This window comes from Staurois parvus, unplaced genomic scaffold, assembly GCF_062004578.1.
Source record: "Staurois parvus isolate SC_StPar_1 unplaced genomic scaffold, SC_StPar_1.0 ptg000551l, whole genome shotgun sequence".
In the NCBI taxonomy this organism is placed as follows: Eukaryota; Metazoa; Chordata; class Amphibia; order Anura; family Ranidae; genus Staurois; species Staurois parvus.
In genome coordinates, this window is record NW_028318347.1 from 411,739 (window position 1) to 432,794 (window position 21,056).

Consider the following 21,056-nt stretch of genomic DNA (forward strand, 5'->3'; position numbering starts at 1 on the left):
GCAAAGCCACCATATTACTCAACCAAGTTCCAACTAAACCCATCCAAGAAAATGGATCCCACTTCCCCCCCCCCCAGGTGACTGTTGGAACTCCTTTACCTTGTGTAGATATCTCCTTCTGAGATCCTCATGATCTAATATAAATGTACAACACTCTCTGACACCAGATTGTAGACTCCGCCTTGATCTTCTGAGAGATAGTCAGCTGCCATGTAGTTCTGTGACACCACCTTAGGTGATGGAGCCACTTCTGCTGTCAGCTCTGCTATACCATCAATGGTGTCATTGGTTATCTGATCCATGACTCCAGTACACCGGTTCATCTTACTTATCTTAGATTACTTAGATTCTCCATCCCGTCTATGAAGGGCTCACTGCATAAAACATCTCCACTCCAGAGAAAATGTTTCTTCTCACTGGAAGGTCAGGGGAGTATTGGGAGAAATTGAGGCTTTCCCTTACAGATATGGGGGAGGGGCAACATTACCTAAAGTACAGCTATGGGTGGAATTAAAGGGAAGACATTTTAGGGTGCTCCTTCCACACAAGAAGCAATGCATCTGGAAGAACTAGGAATCCATTGGACCAATGGGAATTAAACATTCTGCAATACATTGAGACACCATGAAATGTTACTGGCCTGTGATTGGCTCTCCTATTTTAGTGAAGTGAGACTCCCCTTGTCGGTGTCATTAATGGAAGTTAAGAAACCATGTGAAATGTTTCCCCCAAATCGAAAAAGGTGACCCCCTTGGGTAGGTAGCCATCCTACTATTCCTGATATGAGTTTGTAGTCCCTGCTACTACAGGAAACATGCGGGCGATCATTTACACCTTTTACAGCAGGACAGTAAATATCAGAACACAATTCAAACATCAGACCAACAGCAGGAAGTCTGCTAACTGAATGTGTAATGCAATCTGTCATTAGCATTCCCAGAGTTCCCTCTGCAACATAGTTGTATCAGCTGTTGGTCCTGTCTGTAGATCTGTTATTTTCCCACCTTCTGTAACAGGGTGACAACCCTGATCATTCTGCAGGAACATTACACAGCAGTGTTGTCACCCTGTACAAGGAAGTCTTAGATAGATTATAAGTAAGACACACAACAAGTAAAGCCCAACTTCAGCTAACGCTTCTACAGCAGTTACAGCAACAGGTTCTCTATAAGGTCCAACCCCCATATGAATGACAACTGACAGTTGTGAGCACCCCCAGCAGTGTTATAGGATTTGCCCCAACCTCTCCAACTGCCATTTTTTCCAAAAAGCTTGGCCTTCTACAAATAGAAAAAAAAAAATCTACTGGGAGGTTTATCTAAATATGTGACAAGGGGAGACTCAGAAAAACAAAACCTGCTCTAATGACAGATTTCCATAATGTCATTATTGATTTTGCCCATAGTTACACTTTGGTTCCAACGTTGTAATATTTCCAGGGAGAAGAAGTTTTCTTTACAAACTTTCCACCAAAAAGAGATGTGTGCACTCAGAGTGATTATTGTGAACCCCAATCAGAGGAATGTCAGTCCCCCGGAAGAAGTGGTAGGAATATGACCGCACACTCAGCACTTTGTAAGTTCAGATCTCTGGCAGTTGTATTGTGTGATTAGTCTATGGAGAGGAGTAATAGCTGGAAAGAGAAAACATGGAACAAGGATTTCTGATCTTCACCTGATGGAATCCCATTTGGCAGAACCACATGGAACACAAGTGGCCAGCTGGGCTTACGTTTTACTGCTGAATACATCCCCTAAATCAGCAGTAACTCAGTATTGGAAGGCCTGAATCAGCTTGGGATGTTGTTTTCTCACTGAACAGAGACTTCTTTCTAGCTGGTGTCACAGCCGCAGACCTGCCTGAAAAGATGAAATGTGGAAAGAAGGCATTGATAATGGGAGAGGAGATGGAACATGTAATGGGAGGAATGGACAAGGTGGGCTTAGCTGGAGACCTCAAGCCTGGCTGATGATGCATCAATAGTCAGAAGAACCTGGAATGGACTCTCCCACTGAGGCTTCAGAGACTTGGTAAGATGACAATAGACCCCATCCTAGTCTCTGGTACTGAGGCAGTGTTGGTCATGTATTACCTCAGGATCCAGAAATGAAGAAAATGCTTGGAAACACAATTCAGTTGGTGAATCATGAAAAAGCATTGCATGTTCATTCAAAGCTCCATAAAAAAAGATAAAGATGAGAATCATGAGGGAAGCTGTTCAGTTATTGTTGCTTATCTTAAAAAAATTGTCAAAAGGTAAAATATTTAAATCCCTTCTAGTTGTGTATTGATGGACATAAGCACTAAACTCAGTTCATCCGATCATTACATTCCAGTTTGCTCAGATTTTAGTTTGTTTCCTTTAAAGTAACATTTTATCTTCTCCCTTCTTCTCTAGCTTGTGGGATGACATTGGGGACGTGAAACTAGCTTGTGACACCTGAAACTCTTGTAATATCGCTTTTCTTCCAGAATTTAATCTATGCTGAGATTTGAATCCTCTAATGATAAATTGGACCGGCATTAACTGTAAAGGTTTTGTGACATTGAGAGCATTAAACTGATTTCTCTCCAGTGTGAACCCTCTGGTGTTTGACAAGATCTGACTTTCGTGTAAACACTTTGTCACATTCAGAACACTGATATGGCTTCTCTCCAGTGTGAATCCTCTGGTGTGTGATAAGACTTGACTTCTGTGAAAAAGCTTTATCACATTCAGAACACTTATATGGTTTCTCTCCAGTGTGAATCCTCCGGTGTATGATAAGATGTGACTTCTGTGTAAAAGTTTTATCACATTCAGAACACTGATATGGCCTCTCTCCAGTGTGAATACTCTGGTGACCTTTAAGAAGTGATTTCTGAGCAAAAGCTTTATCACATTCAGAACACTGATATGGCTTCTCTCCAGTGTGAACTCGTTGGTGTACTGTAAGCTCACACTTGCTTATAAAAGTTTTTTCACATTCAGAACAAGGATATGGCTTCCCTCCATTGTGAACCTTCTGATGTGTGATAAATTTTCTCTCCATTGTAAAATCTCCAAAAAAAAGTAGTATGAAATGACTCCTTTTATGTATACGTGGTTTAGACTTTAGTGTAAAGTAATTGTCACTTCCAGAACACTGAAATTACTTTTCTCCTGCTGGATCAATGTGGAAGAGGATCCAAACCATGACTTTTAGAACACAGATAGGACTTGTATCCCGTGTGAATCCTCCAGTGAACTGCAGTAAAGACTTTCAGTCAATTAAGACACCCATATGTCTTGTTTTCCATGTGACTCAGCTGTATTCATGAAGACCAAAATGTCCCAAAAACCTGGTTCATCAATCTGCCTGTAGAGAAAGAAAAAAGATAGAATTCTATATAAAGGGCTACATAAAGTTGCTTTCTATTTTTAATATTCATTACTAAACATATCTTATGAATAGAAAGAATATGTACAGCATTATCTACAGTATTTTTTAATCAAATAGATTTTATTAAGAAAGTTTATAAGTGCGCACAGTATTCCCAACATTCAGCCCAGACAATGGAGTCATACATTCTCATGTATAGGCGGTTGTGGCACTGTTACAGATCATACAGAACAATAACTTGCTTTGTCTATGGTGTCACTTTTACCTTTTATAAACAAATGAACAGAGAAAAGAAGAAACAACCTAGAACAATTCAGCTGTACACGGCAAGTAACTCCCCCAGTACATACATAGACACCAATCAATGAGGCCCGTGTCTCCAGGATCATACCCCAAGTATGGGTCCCCCATGTAGTCACCATTCAGTAGGATACAACTGGCCGTTCTCCTTCTATGGGGCTAAAAGAGCTAAAATTTTAAAAGCCTATGAAGAATTAACGAATAGTGAGCAAGGAGTATCCAGCCAGTTCTGCCAGACATACATCTCCTGCAGGAATTACAATGTTGGTAAGTTAGTTTTTCACATGTTAATGTGGAGATCACCTGCTCAATCCACTGGTGTCTGCTGGGAGTTTGAGATGATAGCCAAGATCAGGATATTTGTTATGGTCAAGCAGCCTCACTATTGCTATATGACTTGTAATAGGAGGAGGTGTAAATAATTCCTCCTCTATTGAGACCAAGAGGCACACCCGAGGAATATTGAATACCAACATTACAATACTGGTCATATCGTTCCACTTTTTGAATAATTTTGGACATCTCCAAAACATGTGTATCAAATCCCCGACATCACCGCTACAATTGGGGTCATAAGGGGAAATCCCTCCTGTCCTAGCTGAACAATTGAGCTGGAGTCCTGAAAGATCTATGCAAAAGAAATGACTGAGTTTCTGTGAAGAGGACAGAGAGATGAGAGGTATGGAGGTCACAATCACCTCCCACCACTCTCTCTTATTTTCTCTGTTTCCCATTTCCTTCTACAAGTCAAGTAAGAATCAAAAGACTGGAATAAATATATGAGAGATCATGCCTTTCCCACTGGTGTCATCTGAAGCCCATTAACAAGTGTGAGAGTGATGTGAAATCTGTATCTGATGGAAGTAGAAACCGATGGATGGGATCTAATGTGTCTACTAAGTCCCACCTGGTAAGATGTTGAAGTTGGGCAGCTATAATATAAAGTCTAACATTTGGTATTGCTAGGCCTCCTTGGTCTTCACCATACTGTAGAGTAGTGAGTTTGATTCTAGCTGACGGCTTCTTTTAAATGAGTTCTCCAAACTGGGAGTCTATACTGGAGAACCACTTACGAGGTGTCCACATGGGAGAATTGTGGAGTATATAGAGGAATTGTGGGGTCCATATCTTCTCTTGTTCATAGATTTTATTGGAAAGAGATAATAGTTTTACAAGGAGCTGATAACAATGTGATTGCAGGACTCACCAACAGTAAGTCAGAAGGGGTACAACCCTTAGAGGTAACGTACAGGTTGTAATTTGTACAGTACAAATAATATCTTCATACATTAAAGTGGAGTTCCAGTGAAAATAAAAAAAAATAAAAGTCATCAGCTACAAAAACTGTAGCTGCTATTAAAAAATGGACACTTACCTGTCCCTCGATCTCATGCTGTCCTCCCCACAGCCCGTTTCACCGGCTGCCCTGTGTTTCCAGTGCCGGCATCTTCAAAGTGGGCACCCAGCTGTGACAGCTTGCAGCTTCAAGAGTGAGTATCACTGTGCTTTGTGAATGGTCCTTTCCCAGAATACTACAGGGAGGGAGGGGGGGAGGACAACTGATCACCTAGGTCAGGGGTGGGCAAACTGTGGCTCTCCAGCTGTTGCAAGAATACAAGTTCCATAATGCCTCTGCAAGTCATAGGAGTCATGCTTGTAACTTCCAGTCTTTGCAATTCCTCATGGGAAATGTAGTTCCACAACAGCTGGAGAGCCCCAGTTTGCCCACCCGACCTATGTGATTGCAGCAGAGGTGGAAGCAAATACTTGTCAATTTCAGGTACTCCACCCCCCAAAAGGTGCCAGTTCTTATTGGGGAGTGGGGTCCTTAAAGCGGGACTTCCCCTTTTGGGTGGAGCTCTACTTTAACTTCAGCAAGAGATAACAGTGCTATAGTATCAAGGGAGGAGTGAATGTAGAGACTGAAACATGTTATATACTCTATAATATCATTTCTGGTACTCTCACAGTGGGAGTATAGATTTAGTACTTCAACCTGTATGCAGATATCAGTGGCAGACGAGTGGGTGACCTGTCCGCCTCACTGAAAACTCAATCTGATAGTGTAGGTTGCCCCAATTGGGAAAACCCCATAAGGGATGAAGAGGTAATGAGAGGAAAGGTGAAAAGGAAGAGAGCAATGGAGAGATAAGAGCAAGAGTAGTGAAGAAAGGGGTACAGATAAGGGGGGAGGGAGGAGGTCCCCAGGGGGGGGGGGGGGGGAGGGTGTGTGCCTGTATAGAGTAGGAACTGAGTAGTGGGTTACCTAATGGACTCAGGACTACAAAGAGAGTAAGGTTTCATCATTTCATCAGAGTTTGAGGGTAGGAAATGGTCAACCCATGGTTGCCATAGTTGTTCATTTTTATGCACTCTGTCTAATAGGACGGCTTCTACTTTGACATGTATCGTGGCTTGAGTGACACTATTCTTAGTTTCAGTGGTATTGAGGTGGGGGGGATTTCCAGGCCTTCGCTATGGTTTGCTAAGCCGTGATGGTGACCTACAGGAGTAGTTTGAATTGCCAGTGTGTCACTTCTTGGGCCTTATGCAAGTAATGGAATGGATGCTGGTCAACCGACCCCAGTCCAGTGTTGAGGAATGGCCTCAGCTGCCATTCTAGCCACGCCCTCTAATGCATTTCCCCCCCGCCCACTAGGGCTTGGTCACACTGCATCCATCCCCTTACTTGTATTGGCTGACACTGGAATTGCTCTGACTCATGCTCCCCTCTTCTCACTTGCCGGTGGGGTGATCCCTTTCCTTCCATCCATAGCTTGGAGACACACCATAAGGTATACTTCTTGGGGCTTGTTATTAAATGAGGCAGTGGCCGGATGGATATATATACTGTAACTTCTTCATAAAGAACTGTAGGCATATGGAATATTTTGCACCAATACGTTAGAACAACCGGGCAGGTCCACCACATGTGAAGGCTGGTAACTGCTTCATAGCAGCCATGGAAACAAGTCAGGGATTAGGATGGAATGAATGTTGCAATCCGGGCAGGGACCAGGTACCTGAGGGGAGAGGTCTTTGCTATAGGCAGCACTGGTCACACATACAGGTGAAACTCAAAAAATTTTAATATCGTGCAAAAGTTCATTTATTTCAGTAATGCAATAAAAGGTGCAATAAAAGGTGAAATACATGAGATAGACTCATTACATGCAAAGCAAGATAGTTCAAGCCGTGATTTGTCATCATTGTGATGATTATGGCTTACAGCTCATGAAAACCCCAAATCCACAATCTCAGAAAATGAGAATATTCCATGCAATCAATAAAACACGGATTGTACATAGAACAATATCGCACCTCTGAAAAGTAGAAGCATGCATATGTACTCAGTAATTGCTGCAAAAGGGGCCTAAACCAAGTACTGCCTCAATGCGGCGTGGCATGGAAGCTATCAGCCTGGGGCACTGCTGAGGTGTTATGGAAGACCAGGATGCCTCAATAGCGGCCTTCAGCTCTTCTGCATTGTTCGGTCTCATGTCTCTCATCTTTCTCTTGGCAATGCCCCATAGATTCTCTATGGGGTTCAGGTCAGGCGAGTTTGCTGTCCAATCAAGCACAGTAATTCCACGGTCATTGAACCAGGTTTTGGTGCTTTTGGCAGTGTGGGCGGAGCCAAGTCCTGCTGGAAAATGAAGTCACCATCCCCATAAAGCTGGTCTGCAGAAGGAAGCATGAAGTGCTCCAAAATCTCCTGGTAGACGGCTGCGTTGTCCCTGGACTTAATGAAGCACAGTGGACCAACACCAGCAGATGACATGGCTCCCAAATCAACACAGACTGTGGAAACTTCACACTGGACTTCAAGCATCAGTGTGTGCCTCTCCATTCTTCCTCCATACTCAGGGTCCTTGGGCCTCTCCATTCTTCCTCCATACTCGGGGTCCTTGGGCCTCTCCATTCTTCCTCCATACTCGGGGGTCCTTGGGCCTCTCCATTCTTCCTCCATACTCGGGGTCCTTGGTTTCCAAATGAGATGCAAAAGTTGCTCTCATCAGAAAAGAGGACTTTGGACCACTGAGCAGCAGGCCAGGTCTGTTTTTCTTTAGCCCAGGTAAGACGCTTCTGACGTTGTTTGTTGTTCAGGAGCGGCTTGACAAGAGGAATACGACATTTGAAGCCCATGTCCAGGATCCATCTGTGTGTGGTGGCTCTTGATGCACTGACTCCAGCCTCAGTCCACTCCTTGTGAAAGTCCCCAACACTTTTGAATGGCCTTTTCCTGACAATCCTCTCCAGGCTGTGGTCATGCCTGCTGCTTGTGCACCATTTTCTTCCACACTTTTCCCTTCCACATAACTTTCTATTAATGTGCTTTGATACAGCACTTTGGGAACATCCAACTTCTTCTGCAATTCCCTTTTTGAGGCTTTCCCTCCTTATGGAGGGTGTCAGTGATGGTGTCAGGTCAGCAGTCTTTTCCATGATTGTGATTCCTACTGAACCAGACTGAGAGACCATTTAAAGGCTCAGGAACCCTTTGCAGGTGTTATGGCTGAATGAGCTGATTAGAGTGGGACACTTTGAGCCGAGATTATTCCACCTTTTCACAATATTCTCATTTTCTGAGATTTTGGATTTGGGGTTTTCATGAGCTGTAAGCCATAATCATCACAATGATGACAAATCACGGCTTGAACTATCTGGCTTTGCATGTAATGAGTCTATCTCATATATTAGTTTCACCTTTTAAGTTGCTGCACTGAAATAAATGAACTTTTGCACCAGATTCTCATTTTTAAAGTTTCACCTGTAGATCAACCTCATCTCCCACCCCCTGCGGGGAACAGGAACTCCTAGATCAGCCTTATCTCCCACCCCCTGCGGGCACAAGAACAACTAGATCAACCTCATCTACCACCCCTGCGGGGCACAGGAACTCATAGATTACCCTCTTCTTTCACCCCTGCGGCACACAGGAGCTCCTAGATCAACCTCATCTCCCACCCACTGCAGGCATAGGAACCTATAGATTACCCTCATCTCCCACCCACTGGGGGGCACAGGAACTCCTAGATCACCCTCATCTCCCACCCCCTGCGGGGCACAGGAACTCCTAGATCAGCCTCATCTCCCACCCCCTGCGGGGCACAGAAACTCCTAGATCAGCCTCATCTCCCACCCCCTGCGGGCACAGGAACATACATCAACCTTATCTCTCACCCCCTGCGGGCACAGGAACTCCGAGATCAACCTAATTTCTCACCCCCGGGGTGCACAGGTACTCCTAGAGCAGCTTCATCTCCCACCACCTGTAGTCACAGGAACTCCTAGATCAGCCTCATCTCCCTCCCCCTGCTTGGAACAGGAGCTCCTATATCAGCATCATCTCCCACCCCCTGTGGGAAACAGGAACTCCTAGATCAGCCTCATCTCCCACCCCCTGCGGGGTGCAGGAAATCATAGATCAGCCTCATCCACCACCCCCTGCTGGGCACAGGAACTCCTAGATCAACCTCATCTCCCACCCCCTGCGGGCACAGGAACTACTAGATCAGCTTCATCTCCCACCCCCTGTGGGGAACAGGAACTCCTAGATCACCCTCATCTGCTACCCCTTGTGGGGCACAGGAACTCCTAAATCACCCTCATCTGCTACCCCCTGTGGGGCACAGGAACTACTAGATCAGCCTCATCTCCCACTCCCTGTGGGGCAAAGGAACTTCTAGATCAGCCTCATCTCCCACCCCCTGTGGGGCAAAGGAACTTCTAGATCAGCCTCATCTCCCACCCCCTGTGGGGCACAGGAACTTCTAGATCAGCCTCATCTCCCACCCCCTGTGGGGCACAGGAACTTCTAGATCAGCCTCATCTCCCACCCCCTGTGGGGCACAGGAACTTCTAGATCAGCCTCATCTCCCACCCCCTGTGGGGCACAGGAACTTCTAGATCAGCCTCATCTCCCACCCCCTGTGGGGCACAGGAACTTCTAGATGACCCTCATCTCCCACCCCCTGTGGGGCACAGGAACTTCTAGATCAGCCTCATCTCCCACCCCCTGTGGGGCACAGGAACTTCTAGATGACCCTCATCTCCCACCCCCTGCAGGGCACAGGAACTCCTAGATCAGCCTCATCTCCCACCCCCTGCGGGCACAGGACCATACATCAACCTTATCTCTCACCCCCTGCGGGCACAGGAACTCCGAGATCAACCTAATTTCTCACCCCCGGGGTGCACAGGTACTCCTAGAGCAGCTTCATCTCCCACCCTTTGGGGGGCACATTAACTCGTACAGCAACCTCATCTCCCACCTTCTGGGGGGCACAGGAACTCCTAGATTACCCTCATCTCCCACCCTCTGCAGGCACAGGAACTCCTAGATCAGCCTCATCTCCCACCCCCTGGGGGGCACAGCAACTCCTAGATCAGCCTCATCTCCCACCCCCTGCAGGCACAGGAACTCCTAGATTTAATGAAGCATACTGCTTGACACGCTCATTGATTTCAACAAAAATTAAATATTTCTGATCTCCATCACAAGGAGATCACCTTTCTTACCCGTGTGCTCTGACATGGAGATCCCATGCTGGCCCTATGGTGGCCGTGTGTTCAGGATGGAGACGGAGAATGTGTTCAGCCTGTAGATATCTGGATCTAAAATGGCCGAAAACAGGAAAAGTGTTCCATGGACAGGAAGTGACACGGAAATGAATGATACAGAGGGTGCAGTATGGAGAGCAGACACTAGATGACGCTGCTCCAAAAAGCTGAAAAGCATAAAAACGTGAAAGAGAATAAAAAAAAAAAAAAAGGAAAAACAAAGTAAAGAAACAAAAACACATCCCCCATTGGGCGGGAAGAGAGATGGATCAGATTAAAACAGAGGGTGCCGTACGGAGAGCAGACTATAGATGTTGCTGCTCTAAATAGCTGAAAAGAATAAAACAACAGGGAAAAAAAACAAAACAAAAAGCAGAAAAGGCAAAAGAGGACAAGAAGTGTGAAAAGACCACAAGAGAAGGACAAAGCGCATTTCCATGCTGTCCGAGCTTTACTGTTGGGAAACCAAAAACAGCAAAACAATGAAATGAAAACAAATAAAAATAAATAAAACAAAAATAAATAAAACAAAAGAAGGAGGAGCGGGCTGTTATTAGTGATGAGGTGAGCTGCCCTGGGTTCAGGTTGAACAGAGTTAGCTAAACTTTAACCCCTCACCCTCCAGAGGATTTCCCCCTCCCCCTCCAGAGGATTTCCCCCTCCCCCTCCAGAGGATTTCCCCCTCCCCCTCCAGAGGATTTCCCCCTCCCCCTCCAGAGGATTCCCTTCTCCTCCTCCAGAGGATTCCCTTCTCCTCCTCCAGAGGATTCCCTTCTCCTCCTCCAGAGGATTCCCTTCTCCTCCTCCAGAGGATTCTCCCCTCCCCCTTCAGAGGATTCCCCCCCGCTTCCTGACCAGACATTTTTTTGCGTTACGGCATTGCGTTACTTTGACAATTGCGCGGTCACGCAACACCGCCCCCAAATCAAATTTACATCCTTTTTTCCCCACAAATTGAGCTTTCTTTCAGTGCTATTTGATCGCCTCTGTGTTTTTTATTTTTTGCGCTATATAAAAAAAAAAAAAGTGACAATTTTGAGAAAAAAAAAACAATATTTTTTACTTTTTGCTATTAAACACGCCTAGTAAAAAAATAAAAAAAAATCAAATTTCATCATAAATTTAGGCCAAAATGTATTCTGCTAAAAAAAAAATCCCAGTATGTGTAAATGAATTGGTTGAGGTGAAAGTTGTACCGTCTACAAATGGCGGTATAGATACGGGGATTTTTGTTTTCTTTTTCATTTTTACTAGTAATGGCTGCAATCAGCGACTTATAGCGGGACTGCGGTGGGCACTCTGACACTGGGGGGGGGAACTGACTTAGTGTCACTTACATCCCCAGTGACACCAATACAGTGATCAGTGCTAAAAAAAAAAAAAAAGCACTGACACTGTACTAATGGCACTGAGCAGGAAGGGGTTAACATGAGCGGCGATCAAAGGGTTACCTGTGTGCTGGGACTGATTTACTGGGGGGTGGGGTCTGTGTGCATCACTGTACTCATACTGCTGTGGATGGCTGTGCTGTGCAGTGTGCCCGAGCTGACAGGGAGGAGAACTGTTTTGTTCTCAGAGTCCCCCCCCAAAAAAATTCATAGCAGAACCTTTGGGGGCAAAATCCATCTCACTTCTGCCTAGAAACCAATCAGCTTCCAGGTTTTATGGCCAAGACTATTGCAGGCCATAGACGGGTCGAAAATCGGCTGATTTTCGCACCGTTAGTGGGTTAATTGGTCGGCCGTTTTTCGGGGTTTTGGCACATTTTTTTTTATCCCCCAATCATGTGATTCAGGTGTTCCAATCCCCTCCAAATCATGTGATTCAGGTGTTCCAATCCCCTCCAAATCATGTGATTCAGGTGTTCCAATCCCCTCCATATCATGTGATTCAGGTGTTCCAATCCCCTCCATATCATGTGATTCAGGTGTTCCAATCCCCTCCATATCATGTGATTCAGGTGTTCCAATCCCCTCCATATCATGTGATTCAGGTGTTCCAATCCCCTCCATATCATGTGATTCAGGTGTTCCAATCCCCTCCATATCATGTGATTCAGGTGTTCCAATCCCCTCCATATCATGTGATTCAGGTGTTCCAATCCCCTCCATATCATGTGATTCAGGTGTTCCAATCCCCTCCATATCATGTGATTCAGGTGTTCCAATCCCCTCCATATCATGTGATTCAGGTGTTCCAATCCCCTCCATATCATGTGATTCAGGTGTTCCAATCCCCTCCATATCATGTGATTCAGGTGTTCCAATCCCCTCCATATCATGTGATTCAGGTGTTCCAATCCCCTCCATATCATGTGATTCAGGTGTTCCAATCCCCTCCATATCATGTGATTCAGGTGTTCCAATCCCCTCCATATCATGTGATTCAGGTGTTCCAATCCCCTCCATATCATGTGATTCAGGTGTTCCAATCCCCTCCATATCATGTGATTCAGGTGTTCCAATCCCCTCCATATCATGTGATTCAGGTGTTCCAATCCCCTCCATATCATGTGATTCAGGTGTTCCAATCCCCTCCATATCATGTGATTCAGGTGTTCCAATCCCCTCCAAATCATGTGATTCAGGTGTTCCAATCCCCTCCAAATCATGTGATTCAGGTGTTCCAATCCCCTCCAAATCATGTGATTCAGGTGTTCCAATCCCCTCCATATCATGTGATTCAGGTGTTCCAATCCCCTCCATATCATGTGATTCAGGTGTTCCAATCCCCTCCATATCATGTGATTCAGGTGTTCCAATCCCCTCCATATCATGTGATTCAGGTGTTCCAATCCCCTCCATATCATGTGATTCAGGTGTTCCAATCCCCTCCATACATCAACCTCATCTCCCACCCCTGCGGGGCACAGGAACTCCTAGATCAGTCTCATCTCCCACCCCCTGCAGGGCACAGGAACTCCAAGATCAGTCTCATCTCCCACCCCCTGCGGGAACAAGAACACCTAGATCAACCTCATCTCCCACCCCCTGCGGGGCACAGGAACTACTAGATCAGCTTCATCTCCCACCCCCTGCAGGCATAGGAACTCCTAGATCAGCCTCATCTCCCACCCCCTGCGGGAACAAGAACACCTAGATCAACCTCATCACCCACCCCCTGCAGGCACAGGAACTCCTAGATTTAATGAAGCATACTGCTTGACACGCTCATTGATTTCAACAAAAATAAAATATTTCTGATCTCCATCACAAGGAGATCACCTGACTTACCCGTGTGCTCTGACATGGAGATCCCATGCTGGCCCTATGGTGGCCGTGTGTTCAGGATGGAGATGGAGAATGTGTTCAGCCTGTAGATATCTGGATCTAAAATGGCCGAAAACAGGAAAAGTGTTCCATGGACAGGAAGTGACACGGAACTGAATGATACAGAGGGTGCAGTATGGAGAGCAGACACTAGATGACGCTGCTCCAAAAAGCTGAAAAGCATAAAAACGTGAAAGAGAATAAAAGAAAAAAAAAAGGAAAAAACAAAGTAAAGAAACAAAATACATCCCCCATTGGGTGGGAAGAGAGACGGATCAGATTAAAACAGAGGGTGATGTACGGAGAGCAGACTATAGATGTTGCTGCTCTAAATAGCTGAAAAGAATAAAACAACAGGGAAAAACAGAAAACAAAAAGCAGAAAAGGCAAAAGAGGACAAGAAGTGTGAAAAGACCACAAGAGAAGGACAAAGCGCATTTCCATGCTGTCCGAGCTTTACTGTTGGGAAACCAAAAACAGCAAAACAATGAAATGAAAATAAATAAACATAAATAAAACAAAAGAACGAGGAGCGGGCTGTTATTAGTGATGAGGTGAGCTGCCCTGGGTTCAGGTTGAACAGAGTTTGCTAAACTTTAACCCCTCACCCTCCAGAGGATTTCCCCCTCCCCTCCAGTGGATTCCCCCTCCTCCTCCAGAGGATTTCCCCCTCCCCCTCCAGTGGATTCCCCCTCCTCCTCCAGAGGATTTCCTCCTCCCCCTCCAGTGGATTCCCCCTCCCCCTCCAGTGGATTCCCCCTCCAGTGGATTCCCCCTCCAGTGGATTCCCCCTCCTCCTCCAGAGGATTTCCCCCTCCCGTGGATTCCCCCTCCTCCTCCAGAGGATTTCCCCCTCCCGTGGATTCCCCCTCCTCCTCCAGAGGATTTCCTCCTCCCGTGGATTCCCCCTCCTCCTCCAGAGGATTTCCCCCTCCCCCTCCCGTGGATTCCCCCTCCTCCTCCAGTGGGTTCCCTTCTCCTCCTCCAGTGGGTTCCCTTCTCCTCCTCCAGTGGGTTCCCTTCTCCTCCTCCAGTGGGTTCCCTTCTCCTCCTCCAGTGGGTTCCCTTCTCCTCCTCCAGTGGGTTCCCTTCTCCTCCTCCAGTGGGTTCCCTTCTCCTCCTCCAGTGGGTTCCCTTCTCCTCCTCCAGTGGGTTCCCTTCTCCTCCTCCAGTGGGTTCCCTTCTCCTCCTCCAGAGGATTTCCCCCTCCCCCTCCAGAGGATTCCCCCCTCCCCCTCCAGAGGATTCCCCCCTCCCCCTCCAGAGGATTTCCCCCTCCCCCTCCAGAGGATTTCCCCCTCCCCCTCCAGAGGATTTCCCCCTCCCCCTCCAGAGGATTTCCCCCTCCCCCTCCAGTGGATTCCCCCTCCTCCTCCAGTGGGTTCCCTTCTCCTCCTCCAGTGGGTTCCCTTCTCCCCCTCCAGAGGATTTCCCCCTCCAGTGGATTCCCCCCTCCCCCTCCAGAGAATTCCCCCCTCCCCCTCCAGAGGATTTCCCCCTCCCCCTCCAGAGGATTTCCCTTCTCCTCCTCCATAGGATTCCGCCCTCTCCCTCCAGAGGATCCCCCCCCCCTTCCTGACCGGGCCATTTATTTTGCGTTACGGCGTTGCGTTACTTTAACTGACAATTGCGCGGTCACGCAACACCGCCCCCAAATCAAATTTACATCCTTTTTTCCCCACAAATTGAGCTTTCTTTCGGTGCTATTTGATCACCTCTGCGTTTTTTATTTTTTGCGTTATGTAAAAAAAAAAAGTGAGAATTGAGAAAAAAAATAATATTTTTTACTTTTTGCTATTAATTACGCCTAGTAAAAAAATAAAAAAAAAATCAAATTTCATCATAAATTTAGGCCAAAATGTATTCTGCTAAAAAAAAAATCCCAGTACGTGTAAATGAATTGGTTGAGGTGAAAGTTGTACCGTCTACAAATGGCGGTATAGATACGGGGATTTTTGTTTTCTTTTTCATTTTTACTAGTAATGGCTGCAATCAGCGACTTATAGCGGGACTGCGGTGGGCATTCTGACACTGAGGGGGGGGGGGGGGGGAACTGACTTGGTGTCACTAACATCCCCAGTGACACCAATACAGTGATCAGTGTTAAAAAAAAGCACTGACACTGTACTAATGGCACTGGGCAGGAAGGGGTTATCAAAGGGTTACCTGTGTGCTGGGAGCATTTTACTAGGGGGTGGGGTCTTTGTGCATCACTGTACTCACACTGCTGTGGATAGCTGTGCTGTGCAGTGTGCCCGAGCTGACAGGGAGGAGAACTGTTTTGTTCTCAGAGTCCCCCCCAAAAAAAATTCATAGCAGAACCTTTGGGGGCAAAATCCATCTCACTTCTGCCTAGAAACCAATCAGCTTCCAGGTTTTATGGCCAAGATTATTGCAGGCCATAGACGGGTCGAAAATCGGTTGATTTTCGCACCGTTAGTGGGTTAATTGGTCGTCCGTTTTTCGGGGTTTTGGCACATTTTATTATCCCCCAATCATGAGATTCAGGTGTTCCAATCCCCTCCATATCATGTGATTCAGGTGTTCCAATCCCCTCCATATCATGTGACTCAGGTGTTCCAATCCCCTCCATATCATGTGACTCAGGTGTTCCAATCCCCTCCATATCATGTGACTCAGGTGTTCCAATCCCCTCCATATCATGTGACTCAGGTGTTCCAATCCCCTCCATATCATGTGACTCAGGTGTTCCAATCCCCTCCATATCATGTGACTCAGGTGTTCCAATCCCCTCCATATCATGTGACTCAGGTGTTCCAATCCCCTCCATATCATGTGACTCAGGTGTTCCAATCCCCTCCATATCATGTGATTCAGGTGTTCCAATCCTCTCCATACATCAACCTCATCTCTCACCCCCTGCGGGGCACAGAAACTGATAAATCAGCCTCATCTCCCACCCCCTGCGGGGCACAGGAACTCATAGATCAGCCTCATCTCCCACCCCCTGCAGGGCACAGGAACTCATAGGTCAGCCTCATCTCCCACCCCCTGCAGGGCGCAGGAAATCCTAGATCAGCCTCATCTCCCACCCTCTGCAGGGAACAGGAACTCCTAGATCACCCTCATCTCCCACCCCCTACGGGGCACAGGAACTCCTAGATCAGCCTCATCTCCCACCCCCTGCAGGCACAGGAACTCCTAGATTTAATGAAGCATACTGCTTGACACGCTCATTGATTTCAACAAAAATAAAATATTTCTGATCTCCATCACAAGGAGATCACCTGACTTACCCGTGTGCTCTGACATGGAGAAGATCCCATGCTGGCCCTATGGTGGCCGTGTGTTCAGGATGGAGACGGAGAATGTGTTCAGCCTGTAGATATCTGGATCTAAAATGGCCGAAAACAGGAAAAGTGTTCCATGGACAGGAAGTGACACGGAACTGAATGATACAGAGGGTGCAGTATGGAGAGCAGACACTAGATGACGCTGCTCCAAAAAGCTGAAAAGCATAAAAACGTGAAAGAGAATAAAAGAAAAAAAAAAGGAAAAAACAAAGTAAAGAAACAAAATACATCCCCCATTGGGCGGGAAGAGAGACGGATCAGATTAAAACAGAGGGTGCCGTACGGAGAGCAGACTATAGATGTTGCTGCTCTAAATAGCTGAAAAGAATAAAACAACAGGGAAAAACAGAAAACAAAAAGCAGAAAAGGCAAAAGAGGACAAGAAGTGTGAAAAGACCACAAGAGAAGGACAAAGCGCATTTCCATGCTGTCCGAGCTTTACTGTTGGGAAACCAAAAACAGCAAAACAATGAAATGAAAATAAATAAACATAAATAAAACAAAAGAAGGAGGAGCGGGCTGTTATTAGTGATGAGGTGAGCTGCCCTGGGTTCAGGTTGAACAGAGTTAGCTAAACTTTAACCCCTCCCCCTCCAGAGGATTTCCCCCTCCCCTCCAGTGGATTCCCCCTCCTCCTCCAGAGGATTTCCTCCTCCCCCTCCAGTGGATTCCCCCTCCCCCTCCAGTGGATTTCCTCCTCCCCCTCCAGTGGATTTCCTCCTCCCCCTCCAGTGGATTTCCTCCTCCCCCTCCAGTGGATTTCCTCCTCCCCCTCCAGTGGATTCCCCCTCCTCCTCCAGAGGATTTCCTCCTCCCCCTCCAGTGGATTCCCCCTCCAGTGGATTCCCCCTCCAGTGGATTCCCCCTCCTCCTCCAGAGGATTTCCCTCTCCCGTGGATTCCCCCTCCTCCTCCAGAGGATATCCCTCTCCAGTGGATTCCCCCTCCTCCTCCAGAGGATTTCCCTCTCCAGTGGATTCCCCCTCCTCCTCCAGAGGATTTCCCCCTCCCGTGGATTCCCCCTCCTCCTCCAGAGGATTTCCCCCTCCCGTGGATTCCCCCTCCTCCTCCAGAGGATTTCCCCCTCCCGTGGATTCCCCCTCCTCCTCCAGAGGATTTCCCCCTCCTCCTCCAGAGGATTTCCCCCTCCCGTGGATTCCCCCTCCTCCTCCAGAGGATTTCCCCCTCCCCCTCCAGTGGATTTCCCCCTCCTCCTCCAGTGGGTTCCCTTCTCCTCCTCCAGTGGGTTCCCTTCTCCTCCTCCAGTGGGTTCCCTTCTCCTCCTCCAGTGGGTTCCCTTCTCCTCCTCCAGTGGGTTCCCTTCTCCTCCTCCAGTGGGTTCCCTTCTCCTCCTCCAGTGGGTTCCCTTCTCCTCCTCCAGTGGGTTCCCTTCTCCTCCTCCAGTGGGTTCCCTTCTCCTCCTCCAGTGGGTTCCCTTCTCCTCCTCCAGTGGGTTCCCTTCTCCTCCTCCAGTGGGTTCCCTTCTCCTCCTCCAGTGGGTTCCCTTCTCCTCCTCCAGAGGATTTCCCCCTCCCCCTCCAGAGGATTTCCTCCTCCCCCTCCAGAGGATTTCCTCCTCCCCCTCCAGAGGATTTCCCCCTCCCCCTCCAGAGGATTTCCCCCTCCCCCTCCAGAGGATTTCCCCCTCCCCCTCCAGTGGATTCCCCCTCCTCCTCCATTGGGTTCCCTTCTCCTCCTCCAGTGGGTTCCCTTCTCCCCCTCCAGAGGGTTCCCTTCTCCCCCTCCAGAGGATTTCCCCCTCCAGTGGATTCCCCCCTCCCCCTCCAGAGGATTACCCCCTCCCCCTCCAGAGGATTCCCCCCTCCCCCTCCAGAGGATTTCCCCCTCCCCCTCCAGAGGATTTCCCCCTCCCCCTCCAGTGGTTTCCCTTCTCCTCCTCCATAGGATTCCGCCCTCTCCCTCCAGAGGATCCCCCCCCCCCCTTCCTGACCGGGCCATTTATTTTGCGTTACGGCGTTGCGTTACTTTAACTGACAATTGCGCGGTCACGCAACACCGCCCCCAAATCAAATTTACATCCTTTTTTCCCCACAAATTGAGCTTTCTTTCGGTGCTATTTGATCACCTCTGCGTTTTTTATTTTTTGCGTTATGTAAAAAAAAAAAGTGAGAATTGAGAAAAAAAATAATATTTTTTACTTTTTGCTATTAATTACGCCTAGTAAAAAAATAAAAAAAAAATCTAATTTCATCATAAATTTAGGCCAAAATGTATTCTGCTAAAAAAAAAATCCCAGTACGTGTAAATGAATTGGTTGAGGTGAAAGTTGTACCGTCTACAAATGGCGGTATAGATACGGGGATTTTTGTTTTCTTTTTCATTTTTACTAGTAATGGCTGCAATCAGCGACTTATAGCGGGACTGCGGTGGGCATTCTGACACTGAGGGGGGGGACTGACTTGGTGTCACTAACATCCCCAGTGACACCAATACAGTGATCAGTGTTAAAAAAAAAGCACTGACACTGTACTAATGGCACTGGGCAGGAAGGGGTTATCAAAGGGTTACCTGTGTGCTGGGAGCATTTTACTAGGGGGTGGGGTCTTTGTGCATCACTGTACTCACACTGCTGTGGATAGCTGTGCTGTGCAGTGTGCCCGAGCTGACAGGGAGAACTGTTTTGTTCTCAGAGTCCCCCCAAAAAAAATTCATAGCAGAACCTTTGGGGGCAAAATCCATCTCACTTCTGCCTAGAAACCAATCAGCTTCCAGGTTTTATGGCCAAGATTATTGCAGGCCATAGACGGGTCGAAAATCGGTTGATTTTCGCACCGTTAGTGGGTTAATTGGTCGTCCGTTTTTCGGGGTTTTGGCACATTTTATTATCCCCCAATCATGAGATTCAGGTGTTCCAATCCCCTCCATATCATGTGATTCAGGTGTTCCAATCCCCTCCATATCATGTGACTCAGGTGTTCCAATCCCCTCCATATCATGTGACTCAGGTGTTCCAATCCCCTCCATATCATGTGACTCAGGTGTTCCAATCCCCTCCATATCATGTGACTCAGGTGTTCCAATCCCCTCCATATCATGTGACTCAGGTGTTCCAATCCCCTCCATATCATGTGACTCAGGTGTTCCAATCCCCTCCATATCATGTGACTCAGGTGTTCCAATCCCCTCCATATCATGTGATTCAGGTGTTCCAATCCTCTCCATACATCAACCTCATCTCTCACCCCCTGCGGGGCACAGAAACTCATAAATCAGCCTCATCTCCCACCCCTGCGGGGCACAGGAACTCCTAGATCAGCCTCATCTCCCACCCCCTGCAGGGCACAGGAACTCATAGATCAGCCTCATCTCCCACCCCCTGCAGGGCACAGGAACTCCTAGATTTAATGAAGCATACTGCTTGACACGCTCATTGATTTCAACAAAAATAAAATATTTCTGATCTCCATCACAAGGAGACCCACCTGACTTACCCGTGTGCTCTGACATGGAGAAGATCCCATGCTGGCCCTATGGTGGCCGTGTGTTCAGGATGGAGACGGAGAATGTGTTCAGCCTGTAGATATCTGGATCTAAAATGGCCGAAAACAGGAAAAGTGTTCCATGGACAGGAAGTGACACGGAACTGAATGATACAGAGGGTGCAGTATGGAGAGCAGACACTAGATGACGCTGCTCCAAAAAGCTGAAAAGCATAAAAACGTGAAAGAGAATAAAAAAAAAAAAAAGGAAAAACAAAGTAAAAAAACAAAATACATTCCCCATTGGGCGGGAAGAGAGACGGATCAGATTAAAACAGAGGGTGCCGTACGGAGAGCAGACTATAGATGTTGCTGCTCTAAATAGCTGAAAAGAATAAAACAACAGGGAAAGCAGAAAAGGCAAAAGACGACAAGAAGTGTGAAAAGACCACAAGAGAAGGACAAAGCGCATTTCCATGCTGTCCAAGCTTTACTGTTGGGAAACCAAAAACAGCAAAACAATGAAATGAAAATAAACAAATAAAAATAAATAAAAAAAATAAATAAAACAAAAATAAACGATCAATAAAAAATAAATAAAACAAAAGAAGGAGGAGCGGGCTGTTATTAGTGATGAGGTGAGCTGCCCTGGGTTCAGGTTGAACAGAGTTTGCTAAACTTTAACCCCTCACCCTCCAGAGGATTTCCCCCTCCAGTGGATTCCCCCTCCTCCTCCAGAGGATTTCCCCCTCCTCCTCCAGTGGATTTCCCCCTCCCCCTCCAGAGGATTTCCCCCTCCCCCTCCAGA

General features: G+C 47.1%; 1 protein-coding gene across 2 annotated transcripts; it reads right to left on the reverse strand.

Annotated features, from left to right (window-relative positions):
* Positions 1–1,292: 1,292 nt before the first annotated feature.
* Positions 1,293–16,900, reverse strand: LOC149451029 (uncharacterized). 2 transcript variants are annotated; one of them, XM_089691143.1, is made up of 2 exons: positions 16,753–16,900; positions 1,293–3,338 (listed from the first exon to the last, which is right to left on the reverse strand). In XM_089691143.1, exon 2 carries the CDS (start codon positions 3,030–3,032, stop codon positions 2,556–2,558), a length of 477 nt encoding a protein of 158 aa, XP_089547269.1. In that variant the 5' UTR covers positions 3,033–3,338; positions 16,753–16,900; the 3' UTR covers positions 1,293–2,555. The 2 variants fall into 2 exon arrangements, with proteins under 2 accessions (XP_089547269.1, XP_089547270.1); XM_089691144.1 differs by having other exon boundaries at positions 1,293–3,334; positions 16,749–16,900.
* Between the last annotated feature and the right edge of the window lie 4,156 nt (positions 16,901–21,056).